Source organism: Apus apus, chromosome Z (genome assembly GCF_020740795.1).
Source record: "Apus apus isolate bApuApu2 chromosome Z, bApuApu2.pri.cur, whole genome shotgun sequence".
In the NCBI taxonomy this organism is placed as follows: domain Eukaryota; kingdom Metazoa; phylum Chordata; class Aves; order Apodiformes; family Apodidae; genus Apus; species Apus apus.
In genome coordinates this window covers 18,526,493-18,543,657 of record NC_067312.1, presented here as the reverse complement: position 1 = coordinate 18,543,657, position 17,165 = coordinate 18,526,493, and the positions used below count along the sequence as shown (strand labels likewise).

At 37.5% G+C, this 17,165-nt stretch overlaps 1 protein-coding gene across 4 annotated transcripts in view; it reads left to right on the top strand.

The window, feature by feature from the left end:
• The window catches only part of ARL15 (ADP ribosylation factor like GTPase 15), a 234,730-nt gene that overhangs the window by 6,065 nt on the left and 211,500 nt on the right, over positions 1 to 17,165 (top strand). For 3 of the 4 annotated variants that reach the window (XM_051641882.1, XM_051641884.1, XM_051641883.1), the window contains exons 2-3: positions 6,193 to 6,279; positions 6,893 to 6,949. The exons of the other annotated variant lie outside the window; for it this stretch is intronic. In XM_051641882.1, coding sequence (XP_051497842.1) covers positions 6,193 to 6,279; positions 6,893 to 6,949 — 144 coding nt within the window. The remainder of the gene's footprint in view (positions 1 to 6,192; positions 6,280 to 6,892; positions 6,950 to 17,165) is intronic. 4 annotated transcript variants of the gene reach the window in all.

Below are 17,165 nucleotides of genomic sequence, written 5' to 3'. Positions count from 1 at the left end.
GGAGCAGAAGTGTAGAATTCCTTTGCAGAAGAAAAAAGTCAAATGCTGCATTTGCTCATCCTGCAATAGGAAGCATTATTGAATTCCCTAGGTAAACTTTTGATTCAAAGGTGGCTGTTAACGAACAGTGAAAGTTGATACAGCTTCCTTGGGAATACAAAAGAATGCCTTAATGTGGTTCTAATTTCCAGCACAAGATTCTGTGAAGTCACAGGAGTATTGGAGTGCCAAAAATTTTGTCCTTTTCAGATACAGACACTGAAGAAACAAGTGAATTACTACATGTAAAATCAAATTACTTTACCATTTTGCCTTTTCTGTGAAGAGGATTGCATTAGTAGATGTTATTATATAAAGAATGTGTCCCAGTTGCTGAATGTGCTATTCTCTCTTGGTTACAAATAGCCCTGAAGTGTCCTTGTGAATTAGTTGCGTGTTCAGTCTGTGTTGGGCCCCATATTGCCCTGCAGTCTGCTGCTCCTGAATTCTTCAGTCAGACCTCCAAGCTTGAGGCAACATGGTGATGTGAATTTCTCAATAGGTTGGAAATGCGTGCCTTTAAAAAGTGAGAGAATCTGCCTTTAGTAAGGAAAGAATATTCTTCCTAATACCCCATGCTGATTACAGTTTTTGGCTTGTTGTCAGTATCATCAGCTAATGTTTTTTAATACTGCCAGCATGTGCTATTTATTCTCTTAAACTGAGTTCTGAATTTTTGCGATTATGTGAGCATATCAGCTTTCCATTACAAAAGAAGAATTTTTAGTTTCAAACTTGAAAGCATAAATGTGGGCCCAAACAGCTGTAAAGCCATAAGGAGAAAAACCATATGCAGTGCTTAAAGTCTTGCAGGTGTTTGGATTTTGGCTCATAATACTCTGGAGTAGGTTGGTTGTGTTTTGTTTTAGGTTTTTTTTCCTTTTTTCCCCCCTGATTTTTCTTTTTTTCTTTTAAAATTTTTTCTTTTTTTTTATTTTCTTGCTTTTTTATTTTTCTTTCTTTTTTTTCTTTTTTCTTTTTTTTTATTTTTCTATTAAAAAACTATATTAGTTAATTGCCAACAGGAGGATGTAAGTAGCTTCCTGCCTATCTGGGGAAGAAACACAAAGCAGGAAGTCTATCTGACAAGTCCTCATATGCTTAGATGCAGTCCTCCCGTGCAGCTTTGTTGCTTATAACGACAGACAGCAGGAAGAACAGAATTTTTTTTCTACAATGCTTTGCTTTTTTGGTGTATGTTTTGGTGGAGCAGTAGAAGAAAAGTATGTTGAGACGACCACATTAGCTTTTGACATTGGAGTCTGGAGAAGCAAGATGGTATTCAAGAGGCAGTAGAAACTGTTGATTCAGGGGAAGTGAGTTTGCAGAGATTTTTAATTTTTTTTTTCTTGTTAAGATTTGGACCTTTTGGATGGAAGAAGTATCTGTTTTCTACTTTTTGTTAGCTTTTACAGCAGCTACTGCCTTGTCTTCCTTATCTAATTTTGCCTCTAATACAGATGAAAAACTTTGAAGCAATTGAAAATGAACTAATTGTTCTGTAAACTGTCAATAGTAAGTTTCATAAATGTGTATTGATAGCACTGCTCTGGCAGTGAATAAATGTTGATAAATGCAGAGTTACGTATATTTATAGTAGAAGTCACACCGCAGTACAAATGCATGGGTAGGCCCTAAAATACTGTCAGTGCTCAGGAAGGAAAAGAGAATCCTTTCTAAAACGTCATCTCAGCCCAGGCATCTCTCACTGACTTTAGAGCATTAGGGAAGAAAAAGAAGGAAACATGTCCTTTTTTTTCTTTTTTTTTTTTTTTTAAATGCTGCTCAAATGCAAAATTTTTTGTTGTCTTAAATGCCACATTTCTGGCTGCATCATCTCAGAAGGAGTGTTGTAAAACCAAAGAGGATACAGAGCAGGATGACATGGTAATTGAAAGAAAACCATTGCTTCCATACAAGGTGGGATTAAATAGTTACAGCCCTTCAGTCTGAAGAAGAAGCAGCTGAATGGTGTGGGGAAGGAATATGATAGACATCTTTGAAATTATAAAGAGGGGTTAAATAGACAGTAACTTATTTCTTCCAGTAGAAGAGTTGAGGAGAGTTATAATTCAGAAAATGCTTTTTCCTGTGAGTATAGTTGAATTATTTGTCTCACTTGTGTGGTAACATTATGGAGGCCAAAATGAGTAGACTGTGAATTTGTACAGCTTCTTGGAAGATGTGTCTGTTTGGGGAGGGGCGTGAGGTGGTATTAAACATGTTTTTCAGATGCAATGGTAGGCTTGTGGAAATCCTGAAGATGTGATTGCTGGAACCTGAGGATGTGTCCATGAGGTATGATTCCATCTATGTCCTGGCACTTATGTTCTGTGCTGAACAGCTAGTTCCATTCCTCCTCAGAGCTAGATCTGGTTCCAGAACAGGAAATTGCCGTTAGAAAATTAAGATATTCTGCTTACACTAGGAAGTCCTGCTGGACACCATCCAGAATTACACCAGCTGCACAGGAGGTGAGGCTTTTTTAATTCAGAGGGATTGATGAAGACACTTAATCTTGCATTAGCCAGGGGACATGTAGCTAAAGGGTTCCTTCTGCTTGGAGGTGCTGCCTTAACAAATGAGCAGAAGCTGTTTACCTTCCAACATTTGTATCCTAACCAATTTATGACTTATATGTAAGGGACACAACACTGACTGAACCTGAAACTGAACTAACAGCCTGTGTGGAGTGCAGTTGTGATGCACTCTACAGTGAGTGAGCTCTTCTCTCAGTGCTTTGTTCTTGCCTAGAGACTCACATAATTTCAAGTCTCGGCAAGACTGGGTAAATGGTCCAGGATTCTTGAGAAATGTCTATGCCGTTCTTGCAGCTATTCATTTTGTATTGGTTTATCAACCTCTTTCACTATCTGAACCGTTGCAGTCCTGGAAACAGTAATGGAAGTCTGCTCTAGTGACAATACTGCCTGAAAGAGGGGAGAGCATTGTTCTCTGGTGCATCTATTTGATTACTTTTTATGATGACGAGAGTTCTTGGATCCAGTCCTATTTCCTGTTCTCATATTATTGCTTTTCCATCATCATCAGGTTTTTTTTCTACTCTCTAAACTCAGAGTTATTTTTCTAATGGTCGGTATCTTAAAAATGTAATTATTCAGCATTAGGAGAGAAGATGAAAATACTTTGTCTTCTATTTCTAAGAACTGTATTAGAAATAATTTGGAGAGTTTAAATTAGAAATGTTATTAGGGGGATGTGCTAGAGGTCTGTGGCATCTTGTGCAGAAAGAGGAGCCTTTGAGTTACGACTTTGAGTTCAGTAAATGAGTGTAGCAAAACAGCAGGTCTGGTCAAAGTTCTTGCCAACTGTACTTTAGTGTCGTTGTGTGTATTTTTGGCTACCTACATGTTCTTTAAAACATGTAAGCTCTGAGAAGTTATTTCAGGCTGCATACATATATGTACCTTAAAATTGGCATATTTTTTATACTTGTATTGCTAATTGTCATGTTTCTTGTGCACTGAAAGAGATGCAGATAAGAATGGTGCAGAAGCACCTCTTGCCTGGAAGGCCGAGTAAGTCCAAGTGATTACTGTGGTGGACCACTACTTTATTGATGAGCAGGAGGGCATCTTAATCTTTATTTTACTAAAACAACCTATCACCAGAAAGAAACCAACAACTCCTTTCCTTGTTTTGCTCTCTTGTTTTGTGGTCTTGGAACTCCGCTTAGTGCTGTAATTTATTTAGGATTATGGCAAAGTAATCTGAGATCAAAGTTGGCTGGCAGAATTGAGTGTACCTGCTCCTGAAGTTCTGGCAGGTGTGTAGCCTTTTGTGTCTTTTCTGAGAAGATGATTAGGATCCCTCCCTCACATTGTCCACCAAGGTTCTTGAGACTAGTGCTTTCAACTGGGTAATTGCAGCTTTAAGTGATCAGTTGCAGAACATGCTCCAGTTAATATTCTCAAAATTTGCTTTCATAAATATAATGGGTAGGATTTTCATTTTGCATTTGCTGATGATACAGATATTAAAGTTAAGAATTTGTGCAGTTGTAGACTAATATGTGCCTGTGTCAGAGCTGTATAGGGTGTGTTTCTGATTTTGTTTTGGTTTTTTTTTAAACACCAAATACTGAAATTTTGTACTGTAATGTGACCTGATATCTGTTTCTCACTTCAAGTGTGTTAAGTGACTTCTCTTAAGAGTAAGTCTTTGTAGCACTGTATCAGACAAGGTATCTTTCTTTTCTAATATTTGTAGGTATATTTTTACATATTTTTTTTCTTTTACTTTCATGCTTACCATGTAAAATCCTTTCAGAAAGCAACAATAAACTGTAAGTAAATTAAATGCAATTTCTACAACAATTGTTTTGTTGCCCAACTGTATGGTCCAAAATTAGTTGCAAAGTCAAAGTAATAGAAGATTACAGGTGTCCAGAATTCATTCCCCATTGTGGCAGCAGATTACCACATACATTGTAATTCAGTGATCAGAGTGATACTCTGTGGGATAGTATCATTAAACATCTAATTATTTTAATAAATTCCTGACAATTTTTCAGTGATTAAACTGAAATAATATTTGGGGAAGTAGATTTTTTTTTTTTTTTAAGGAGGAGGGTTGAGTATAAAAGAGAAGCTAATGACAGCATTGGAATTAATGAGTTTTTTTTCACATTGTAGACTACAGTTCATAAACATTACCTGGAGGCTTGGGGAAGGATTTAGCTTAATACTTAATTGAGAAATATATAGGGGAAACATACACTGGTACTATATGTGACTGTAGAAATGGGAGTTAGTTTTAGAATTCATGCCTTGTAATAGCTTGTTGATTTCAAAACAGTAGCAAACCCAGCAACAGATAAGTAACACAGATGTAGCTTGCTTTGTTCGACTGAAGCAGGGGTCCCCAGACACTCACTGTGGAATTTGAGCTACAGCTTAATTCTCCTATGAATGTATAGCTTGGAAGAATTGAACAAGAACTAAAAAAGGAAAACAATTTAAAATGCTGCACTTGTCTGGACTATAAGCAAACTGTATCTGTTGAGAAACCATAATGACTTGCTGCTGCTGCATGTTTACTTCCCTTGCAACCTGAAACAATCCTTTACTTCGTATATAAGATTGAGTCTGCCATCAGCATAGAATCTGTCATGATACTGAAAAATACAAATCACTAATTGTATAACCCTGTGTTTAAAGAGGGGCTTAAACTGCAGCAGATGTAGGTTAAATGTGAAACTTTGTAGAAGGGAGGATAATGAAGCATTGGACTAGATTCCTAGGGGAAGTCAACCATCCCTGGGACCTTTGGAACAAGCCTGCAAATACTGTTAGGAGAGGTATGGGTATGATTTGTAAGTCCACCCCAGCACTTCATGTAATACAGGATTTCTCAAAGTCAGTTCTGTTCCTATTCTTCTGTGACTTTTTTTTTTTTCTGTGGGAAACTCAAGCACAAGTCATAGGATTGGATGTTTGTTCTGAAAGCTGAAAAAAAAAAAAAAAATAATCCTGGCAATTTAAATGATGCTTTGAAGCAGCATTTTCTTGTCAGTAATAATATTCTAGCTTGCTTCCAGTAAGAAAACAAAATCAACCAGGCTGTTGAGGTTTGTTTTCAGTTTTTGTGCTGTGTTTTGACTTTCAGACAGTTCAGTGAAATATTGTTTGCAAAAAATTAAATTCAACAGTTACAGCAAAAGAAAAATGTAGCTATACATTTTTTTCATTACTCATAATTCAAAAGATCTGCTTTTTTTTTAATAACAGTTCTAACTGAATGGCAATACAACCATAGGATTTTTTTGCATGGGAAGTGGCTAGAAGGCAGAGGCCTGAAAAAAAAAGTGTTTTAAATGAACTCTGTAGCATCCAGCACTTCATCTTCAACAACTTAAAATACATGCAGATAAGTGAACTTGTTAAATATGTAGTAAAATTATTCCACTAGGTTGCTTTAATATTTGTGTACAGTGACTTTTCAAATACCTTGCTTTAAGTAATTCCTCAATAATTCCTCTGAGTAGATTACTGTAAACCTGGTTTATTGTACCTGACTTTCTATAAAAAATGGCAAACCTGCAGTAGGTTTTATTTTCGTGGTGGGGAGTCGTGTTGATTTTCTGGCTTCTTTGTGCTATTTAAAGAAGGTGTTTTTCATCTGTTTCATCAGAAATTCATAGTCCATCCTCAGCATCTGTCTGACTGCAGAAGACAGAATTGTGGCATCACAACAGATTGGAAGTTGAGCGAGTTGAGGGTAAGAGCATAGTAAATAAAGTAGTCAAGAATAGAGAATTCTCTTTTGACCGTGAAAGTCTCAGAAAACTAAAGGTTTACTAAAGTAAAACATTTTTACTACTTTAGAGTAGTAAAAATGTTAAATTATATGCATTATTTTGGTATTTAAGGAAGAGAATTTGAATGATGATACAGGGAGAGAAGAACTGTGTATTTAAACATGGAAGGTCTTTACAGTACACTAAGAAGCCAAAAAGCACATTACTCTATTAAAATGTCTCTTGCAGGTTGTTTTTAAACCAGAGTAGGTAAAAATAAATTGGACTAAAAGCTTGCATACAAACTTTTAATGTTGTGTCCAGGCATTTTGAGAATAATTGGGTAATTCGAGGCCTATAATGAAAGACTGAGTTAGTAACTGCAATGCTTTTGGTAGCTGCTTCTGTATGAAAGGTATTTGTGTAATCTGAATTTATATAACATTTTTCTCTGCTCATTTAATACAGCATTACAGGAGAAAAAAATGTAATATGCCATCAGGTGTATCTTTCAGGGGAGAGGGGAGAGAGGGGAAGAAAACTTATTCTTATTAAATAGCATTCTTGGTAATGTCTTTATTTTAATTTCTTTAGACTATGTCTGAATGTATCCAGCTCTCATTTGCTGTTTGTAGAATTGGCATTTACACGGTAAGGCAACGTTCTAACTAAATATATAATTTTTGTTAGTGTTAATGCCATTTGAGTGAAAAGTTAATTAGTTTTTTGGGGTCAGGATTAAGTAATGCAGTTAGCAGTTAGTTTACATAAACAGACTCCAGCGTGCTGTTACCCTATTAAATATTTCATTATATCAGGAGAGAAAAAGTAAAGAAAAATTCAGCCAAGGGTAAGGGTAAGGAATTTTGAAATTTGTGTGTATCAGTTGCTGAGAATTCTGGCTTTATGTAATTGCTGAAGGGTTTGTTTACATTTGCTTTTAAATATCTATGATGTTTGAGTAATTTCATACGTTTAAACTTGTTAGCTAAATGCACATAGTGTAAGCTTTGTCTGGAGTGCCTTAATATTTTCTATATGCTGATAAGTTAAACTTCCTAAAACTTTATTAAGTTCTATAAAAGAAATAGGAGGTTTACTGCAAACATATGTCCCATATATGCTAAGGTTTGGGTTTTTTTGCTGCTTCCAGTTGTTCCAATTAGTGATGAGAACAATTAGATGACTGGGTGTTTCATGGAAATTAATTGTGTAAGCTCTACTTATGGAAAGTGTTAAGATGCTGTTGCTCAAATCATGCTTGATATCCCAGAGCTTTTGGAGTGGGAGTGCTGCTCCTACTTTTAATACTTTTCAGGAGAAATATGCCACTTGCCATTTTGTTAGGCTGTTAACTCAGCAGGTGACTTTTGAATAACTGTGATGAGGACTGTGTGCCCCCAGTAGGTCTTACTTGAGAACAGAATGGCAAACCTTAACACTTGCTTTTATTCTTAGAATTTGGTTCCAGGTAGGGTTTAATATCTGCTTGAGATTTTTTGTCCATGACATTTGCCTTCATTCTGTTTTCAGCATCTAAACCACTGTTTTTTAATGGTAGAAAATATTTGGGCAGTATGAACAAAATCATCATGTAGAAAACTGCCACTGCCAAGGGTGTATTTTCCTGTGGTATTTAAGTTCCTTAGGAAGACTTTCCCTCTCCAAATTCTTCTGTGATGACTATGCTTATCTTGAAGGATCAGAGAGGGTTACAGTAGGAGTTTTTAATGGTTGTAAGGTATGCAAACCATTTGCCAAATCTTTAGAAGGCTATGCTAAGTTGTCCAAATCAATTTGAGAGGATATCCACATATAAATGTGTGTAGATTGCACAGTTGTGTATAAGCAGATATAATGTATAGCAAAATATACCCTCTGACAATAATTGTTTTTGTTGTAGTTTAGCCCAAGTAAATATGGTATGTATACTGCTGTGCACTGCTAAGTTTTGGTAGCTGCAGTTGTAGTGATAGTCGGATAACTGATACCTCATTGTGCCTTCTGGGCAACATAGTATTTATTTTCATCAAACAATTTAAATTACAAAATCTAAAGAGCTAGATTAATTTATAAAAATGCTGAGAGGAATTTATTTTTTGGACTACTGATAGTAAAGTGAGGAGGATGATAAGTAGGCTTCTCAGTGTCCAGAGCTGCACTGCTGTGGCCACAGTGTAGAGTGGGGGCATGCATCCCAAGTAAAGTGCATTTGAAGGCTAAAATGGTTCCTTTGGGAAAATGGAAAGTGCTGAGAGTACTTGAATATATAGAAATGCCTGTCATTGAAAAGGCAAGTTTCAGGTGATCTCATTGGAGAGGGTGTTGGGGCAGCTTTGGTACCAGAGTCAAGAGGGATGCCTGCTGAAGTGGGAGCTATGTGAAGACACAGTGTAATAGTTCCTCTGTCTGCACTGTGCCCTGCTCAAGCTCAGTCATGTAACTCAGTCACTGTATTGGTTGCTCAGGTATGGGAACAGTCTAGCAGTTAACAAGCATGGTACTCCCTACTGATGTAAAGAAACAAAACCCAAAACTCCCATTTTTTATTTTCTGTTTAATTTATTCCTTGTATCATGTGCTTTCTACTGTATGCTGTTTTGTGGATTTAATTTTATTTTTTTGTCGTTACTAGTTTGTTTTTTATGCAAAACTAAGTCTCTCAGATGCCACTTTGTACCAGAATATGTGTTCACTTTGTACTGTATTACTTGTTCACTTCTGTTCGGCACATCCTCTTTGTACAGTGCTGCAAGTGTATTGCAAAGACTGTTGGTCCTTTAGACTACAGACATCTCAACTCTTAGTCCGTTATCAAGCTACATATCAGTAACACTTTAGCACCCATTACTTCAGCTGTACTGCTCTGTTGAATAGGCTTCCTGTTTTTCAGGCCTGTACAGATTATGAGATGGAGGAAGGTTTTATATAGTTATGCATGGCACAAAAGCTTGTGCTGCCTTCAGCTACCATGACTAAGAGGATAAAGCTTCATTGTCTGGAGCCAGGAAAAACATAGGTCTTTACAAGAGGGCAGAAAGACCTGTGATACCCATTTTGGGGGATTAAACCAATTGCGATGACTTAGAAATCTATATGCTCAAAAGAAGAGAGTAGAAAAGCACAGGTGGTTACTATAAAAACTAGAGATTTCTGTAAGGATCTGAAAATGAAAGGTGTGTATACTAAAAAGAAAACATTATCATAAACTTTAATGAAAATTTTTGGGATTAAAAAGAACACTCAACCAACCAACCAAAATAAAACTCCATTTTTGCTCTGGCTTTTACATAGCTGGTACCTTCTGGCAAAAGTACCAGTCTTTTCAGAAGCATATTTCTGCCTCTTCCACCATACTAGTGTGTGAGTGAGGTGTGTCAGTTGGAAGTGTGAGAACAGACAGATAAATAACTTATTGAATCTGTGTGACTGTGGAGATGACAGGTAAGCATGAGAGCTTGTAGCAAAGCTTATCATTATATTATCATTAAATCTCTTTCTGTTTTTAATTTAATTTTCTTAACCAGGTAAAACCATTAATAAAATAATGATGAGAGGACTTCAGGGGAAAAATAGTCCAAAATTTGTTGTCTTGTAAGACAGTTTTTATGACAGGATGTTTGCCACGTTTATACAAATTTAGGATGCTACCTCAAAACCAGTGTGTGTGACTGTACGCCTACATGTCTCTTCTGGAAGGTTCTCTGATACTCTGTTACAGGCTTGGAGACTTTCTTAACTGTTTGCATAGAGTGAAAGCTTTTTTTGCACTGGGGTAATAAGATATGATTTCCTGTTCCTACCCCCTAAATGTGACTCCAGGCATAAGCAACAAGTAATTTTCCTATCACTTGTTGTTTTGGATAACAAAACAAGGACAGAAGGCTCTGCAATGGTGAGAATCATGCTGAAAAACTAAGGAGAATTAGTGGAAGCATGGTCCTTTGCTGGTATGCATTAGAAAGAAAACTACTGGAAAATAACATTTTACCTTCTCAGGAAATGAGAAAGCAACAGTTTTCCTTGTCTAGAGAATATGGCATCAATAAACATTTAGAAAACACTAACTTAAAACAATAAGGATAACAAAAAGCTCTCTGTAGAGCTTTCTTCTTCTCAGATACTAGGTGTGGCAAAAATGATGCACTCTAGCAGCATTGCATCGATGTTGCATCTTCTTCCTGAAAATGATGAGTAATGGATAGTCAAGCATGTTGGCTTGAATTTGTGCAGTAAGATGTGGAAATAAACGATGCAGTTATACAGCTGTGCTTACTATAGTTTATATGTGGTAAGTATGGTAGATGATGCAAATGTGCTTTTAGTTCTTCAGTTTACTTTGGGTTAATTTATGTTTGTCTTTGTTTATAATGATAAATTAATATCTTGAAATGGTTTGACTGGAAACAGCTGGTATCCTAAGGAATTTGTCTGACATTAGAACAAAATGGAAACAGAAATAACATCTATTCCTGAAGTGGTGGAGGGAAAGCTCTTAAGAGATGAGAAACCAATCACGGTGCAAACTAAAGGCAGTCATGGAATAGGAGGTAATCATGGGAGCATGTTTGGAAAGGTTTAGGAGCCAGCCTGTGACTTACAGTATGGAAAGCTTCCTGTGAGACTTTTCCCCTCCCTGATGTGGTTTCCTATTGGAAAATGCAAAGTTAAAGTAATAATAGAGCTCATATAGCATATCCTGTCTACTCCTCCCTTTCCCATGTCGTGTCCTTGACATGAACAGCAAAACAAAGGCACAAAAGGGCAGCAGGAAAAAATTCTTTCATGTGTTACCCTTTGGGAAATGTGGACAATTCCATTCACACTCACAGCTGATACTCTGTGGAAAGAGAAGGTATAAATATTTTCAATTTCCAGCCTTAAATAAAAGGTGCTGATTATCACCAGTGTCTTGGCAGTGACTTGAGTTTGTTGGGATTATGTCCACTTTTTTGCTGCAAGTCTGTAGTGAAGCTCTTTGAATCATGTTGATTGTGGTGTGCGTTTATACCAACCTAAACAGGAGAAAAGAGAGGCAGAATGTTGTGATGTGTGTTCTGTTCTTGTGAGTGTTAGACAAAGTGTGGATTTTTTTACTATGAGTTGTGAGATTTTTCCCATCTGCTTTTCTGAAATAAAGACTTGTGGGTTTTTTTTTCACTTGCTTGGTGTTGGTTTGGTTTGTTTGTTTGCTTGTTCCAAGTGGGGAAAGTCAAGACAGGTGAAGTGGGAAATCATCAAAGCTGGGTACTCTCCCCAGAGTTCATGGGTTAAAGTAACTGTATTTGAATTGCTGAGCAGCCTTTCCTTGTGGCCACTCATGTTGGCTCTCAAAGCACTCAGAAGCTTGGTCCAACCAGTGCTGCTGTCAGAGCATTTCTTCCCTGAGCTATTAACTGATACCCACTGTACTTGTAGCCCTTTGACAGCCTGTGACAACTAGTAATTTATTTCACTGGGAAAGGTATGTGTCCCAGATTAGCCTGTTAATTTTTTTCAGAATGAAATGTCTATTTGACAACCTTACAGGCTGGAATAGAGCTTTGTCCTGAACTAGGGACATTGTGAACTAAGATTATGTTCCTCCTGACTAGTCTCTTGTGTCCATTCTGGCCCCTTCCAGCTCTGTAAACAGCAGTGCTCCACAGACCATTAAGTTTATGAAGGACTAGGAAAACAGCCTAGATCCTCATTGCAAGAGTCTCAGATGTTTTCTGTTAAACTTCATCTCCCCTTTGAAAGTCAGGATTCTTGATCTTCAATATTGCTGCCTTTACAGAAAACTGTTGTGTAACATACTGTCAAAATGTCTTGTTTTGTCTTCAGTAGCAGGTTGGCATGAAAGATAAACTGCTTCTGTAGGCTCAAGTGATGCAGGGGATGATTGTTGTGAGCATGGAATTTTCCTGATGGCCCTTTCTGAGCATCCTTTTTTGTACAGTTTGCAAAGTAGCCTCTCTAATTATAAAAAATAAAAATTATTCTTTTAAATCAATAATAGATTTAACTTGTAAATGGCAATTACATTGCAACACAAAGGTATTAAAAATCCTGACAATCCTCTGTGATAAATATCACATGCTTGAAATTTGAGCTGCCTTGTGACTGGACTCAAAAAGATAGTAGTGAGGCATGTTGAAAGACTAGAAATAGCTTTTCAGTGAAAGTGAAATTTTTCTTTAACATTCTGTAGTCTGGAGGTTGGGCCTGTGCATAGCTGTGAGGTTTGCAAAAAAGGAAGTTGATTTGCAAGGCTTTCTGGAGTCTGGATGGGCAATTCTAAATTAAAAGATAGCCCTATGATTATGCTAAAAGTTGCATGGACTGCTCTGTGTGTGCAAGGACCCTCTCCAGCCTGTCCGCATCCTTTTTGTAAAGAGGGGACCAAAACTGAGTGCAACACTCCAGGTGTGGTCTGACAAGCACCAAGTAGAGCAGGATGATAATTTCTTTATTTCTGTTGGTGGTGGCCTTGTTGGTGCAGCCCAGCACCCTGTTGGCTTTCCTTGCTACTGCAGCACACTTGTAACTTGTGCTGAGCCTATTATCCACCAAGGTGCTCAGGTCCCTTTCCACAGAGCTTCTTTCCAGCCAGGTGGATCCCAATCTGAACTGCACTCCAGGGTTATGTGTTCCCAGCTGCAAAACCTTACACTTCTCCCTGTTGAACTACATCAGCTTCCTGCTTGCCCATTCCTCTAGTCTGCCCAGCTCATCCTGGAGGGTGGCTCTCCCTTCTGGAGTGTCAGCCTCTCCAGTCATCTTAGTGTTGTCAGCAGATTTCATCAGGGTGCTCTTGATCCCAACATCCAGGTGACTTATGAAGTTGTTAAACAGCTTTGGGCCCAATATCGATCCCTGGGGGACCCCACTTGTGACCAGTTGCCAGTTTGAAGAGGAAGTATTTACTATCACCCTCTGGGTATGGCCTGTCAGTCAGTTCTCCACCCACTTCACAGACCACTTGTCAAGGTGTGTCAGTTTTTCCAGAGGAGACTGTGGGGGGTGTATCAAAAGCTTTGGACAAGTCCAGGCAGACAATGTCCACTGTTCACCCTGCATCAGCTGAACGGGTTACTTTGTCATAGGGGGCAATGAGGTTTGTCAAGCACGATTTGCCCCTGGTAAATCCATGTTGGCTTTAAATATATATTTCCAAAGATAACTTGGAGTTATTAAGTATATTAGTATCTGAAATACCATCTGGGCAATAGACTTTTAGGAGCTGGTAAGATGTGAGAAGTGATGTCAAGGACATCTTGTGTCCTGGAAAGCACGGGTTACTTGCAGCTATCTTGTGGTGTGCTGTAGCTTTACAATTCTGTTTCTGATATTGTCAAAATTGCCCATGTTAACATAGGCAAATCTCTTGTGCTTTCCCTTGCAGCAGCATTTTGTTCCAAGACTTCACAAATTTGCAACTGTAGTTTCTTAGCTGTATTTAATAATAACAGTTACAGCACTAGACCCACCTTGTTTCATTCAGTTCTTTTGACATCTTCTATAAGAGCACATGAACATAAGTTATCTGTTGTGTAGTTATTTTATTAAATGCTGCATCTTTGGCCAAAATGTGAGCTGCCCTTTTTACTTATCTTCTGCTTTAGCTTTTTGAGGAGCAGTAGTCCTGTGCTTTCAGTATAGTTGCTTCCCGTTGAGGAGAAACATGTCATGCAGCGTACAGGCATTCCTCAGTCCAAGTTGTATGAAATACATATGTATATCCTCTTTTGAGATAAATAGACATGGCAGAAGAGCTGCAAGGCTGAACAGAGGGATTTCATTTGCTAGCACTTGGTTGAAGCCAAATACTCTTAATGTCTGACCATTCGTGGCCATGTGTTGGTTGCATGGCTTGAGAAACACCCATAACTCCTGCCTTGCCATCTCAAAACTCTTGAACATCAGCCGGGTGGTGTGGTTCTGTATTTTTGAGATTTTTTGATTCAGCTGCTTATGGAATTACCTCAGTATAACCTGCTGAAGTTTACCACGGTCTTTTTTCTTTCATCTCACAGTTCAGTTACTTACTATTTTATGTATTTTCTACACTCCCACCTTGTTCAATGGTCTCTTAAGCACCTTTGTTTTCTTCACCTCTTTAATGTCATTTTACTTCATCTTGCCCCTCTTGCAAGTCTTGAGACTTCTTGCACCAGACAAAAAAAAAATATTTTTGTGCAACTCTCTTTCCTTGTACCTCAGACTTATTTTTTAGTGTCGCTTTATTAATTTCCTCCAGTTTTGGCAGAGAGTGCTTTAACTTCTCTAGTTGTCTGTTGGGGTGAGTGGTGCTGGTGGAAAGGTGTGTGTGCAGATAAAACATTTTCAGGTAAATTGTATACTAGAACCTCTTTCCCTCAACTTCCATTAATAATGGCTTTTTAAACAACTGTTCACATTGTAGCATAGTCAGGCAACATAAACTTTGACTCATGGAAGACAATTTGTTGTTCCCTAGTTCAAAAACGGCGTACATTTCCTGAACATGGGAGGTTTTGTTTCTTATCCAGGCCTGTGTTTTGTTAGTGTTCTCTTGAAGATCTGCTTAATTCTTCATTTTGTTGTCATTTTGAATTACATTGAAGACATTCCAGTGCGTTTCTCTGGATTATATACTACTAAGTAGTAACTCCTCTGTATGCGGTCATATCTAGAGGCCCAACAGAGGTCAGTAATTCTTTTCAATTCCTAAAGCAGACTCCACTATGACAAGCAGACTACAGGCAGATAGGGAATGTATCAAACACACCAGTGTGTGTGGAAATTATGCAAATTATGTGCCATGTGCACTTTTTGTCTACACATGGAAAACAAAGTGGGATTTGTTATGAATTGGAATTTGTATAGACAGAAGATCCTGTATTGATGAAGGGAAAGTAGAGGAAGCCCGTAGAGTAAAACTTCATGAAGACTTATTTATTGACATCAGGGTTTAGTTTTCACATGCTTTTGCATTGTGTCATTGTTTTTTAAGAATTCTTTATAAGAATTGTGTATTTCCCTCCCTGCCCTTTTTTTTTTCTTTTTTTTTTTTTTTTCTTTCTCCTCTGCTTGAATTTATTGGCTAGGGAAGAGGTAGTAGAGGGAGGCTCACAAGAACAGGTTAGGTCATGTTGTGGGATATTAGAGGGAAGTAAATCTTTGTTTTGAGGATTTTCACATGCTTTTCGCTGTAACATCTCACTTAACATTGAACAAGAAGGTAACTCTAAAAGGGATCAAGTGTGGAAAGGCACACCTTGACATACTAGATTAAAAAGTGGAGACTACAGTAGCATGAAAATCCTGCATATCAGACCTCAGCCTTGCAAGCAGAATAACATGGAGGTCATAAAAGGAAGTTCTAAATGTATGTAAGATGTTGCTGTGGAATGAGCTGTGCTGGACTAGTGGAAATGTGTGGCTCTAGGGCTATCGGATAATGAAGAAGAAAACCACAACAAAAGGAACAGAGGTTTTAGGTATGTGTTCTGGTGAGCCTGTATTGTAATGTATATAAGCTATCACCCTCTAATAATAATCTAGTGGATGGAAAGTCAGTTTAAGATGGAAAATATTAATAAAGCTCTTAGTAAGTACGAAATTTGGATGTATTTGACAAGGCTTGTGGAACTCTTCTTCATGATGGCTTTAATATTTTATCTGCACGTATTCCCGAATCTTGTAGCTAGTGGTTCAACTTTCAGACTTCTGAACGAGATACATGCTATTCTTTTTGCTTTAGCAGGCTAAACTGAGGTGTAAAATGTAAGCAGTTTACTGATATTCCACAGTAAGTCCTGGACAAGATCTAGTGGTTCCTAATCATGTTGCCTTATGCAATTGCTGTCTGGGCATTTGCATTCTGATATTAACCTTCTGCTCTTTTAAATGTTGAAAATACATAATAATTAGAAAAAAATAATTGTGGTTGCAAATTTGTCAGTGAATGTTAGCAGGGGATTGGTAAATTATATGCTTGTTTTGTGTGAGCTAGGGATTTTCCCTTTTAAAATTCTGCAGTGTAGGAAACTCCTTCCCGAGTAAGGAAGATGTTAGTAATTTGTTCCATTTCTTGAATAATATTGCAGACAATATTATTTGGTTTCAAGTTGTCACTACTCTGCCTGCTTTCTGACCTCTTTCAAGTTTTCTTTTCAGGATTTCTTTAGGTGAGATGGGTGCACCAGGTAAGCTGACATATTTTCTCTCTTGGCACCTGATTCTAATTAAGTAATCTTTTTTCCTCCAGAGATGCTAACAGTGCTACAGTATGTGACCAGGGTTCACGATTTTTTCTTTTTGATTCTGTTCCCTTAATTGCTAGCATATTTTTCATTAAAAACACTCATGTTATATTTAACTGTCTGTGTTGCCTGCTTAGCAGAACAACTGCTGCAAGAAACATCTCCTGATCTTAATAGAAAAGTATTCAGTGGAGAACTGAAAAGAGAGAGTGCATAGCAATAGCCAAAACTTATATTTATTTATAAAAGTTATATATAGATTTTTACAGTTGTATGCTCAGTATGTTGAGTTATTGCAGGTCTTTGTGTTGCTGTTTAGGCACTGGGCATGGCTATAATTCCTTAACTCATAAACTGACTTCAGTTACTTTCTGATGGGTATGTCTGTTTTTTACTAAGAACAGATTTCTTATATGAAGAGCAAGCATTGATTATTGGTGGAGTTTTGTTAGAGATGTTTGGGGTACCAGAGAAGGTCTTTCAGTAGAGGTCTTTTCAGTGACTGTTTTGGGTTTGTCAAGGTTAAAATGTCTTCTTTTTAAAGAAAGGTTTAATCAAGAAAATACTTTATAGATAGATAGATGAATTAATACATTAAAGTGTTGCTCAAGCAAGATTTCATTACATGGATCGGTGAA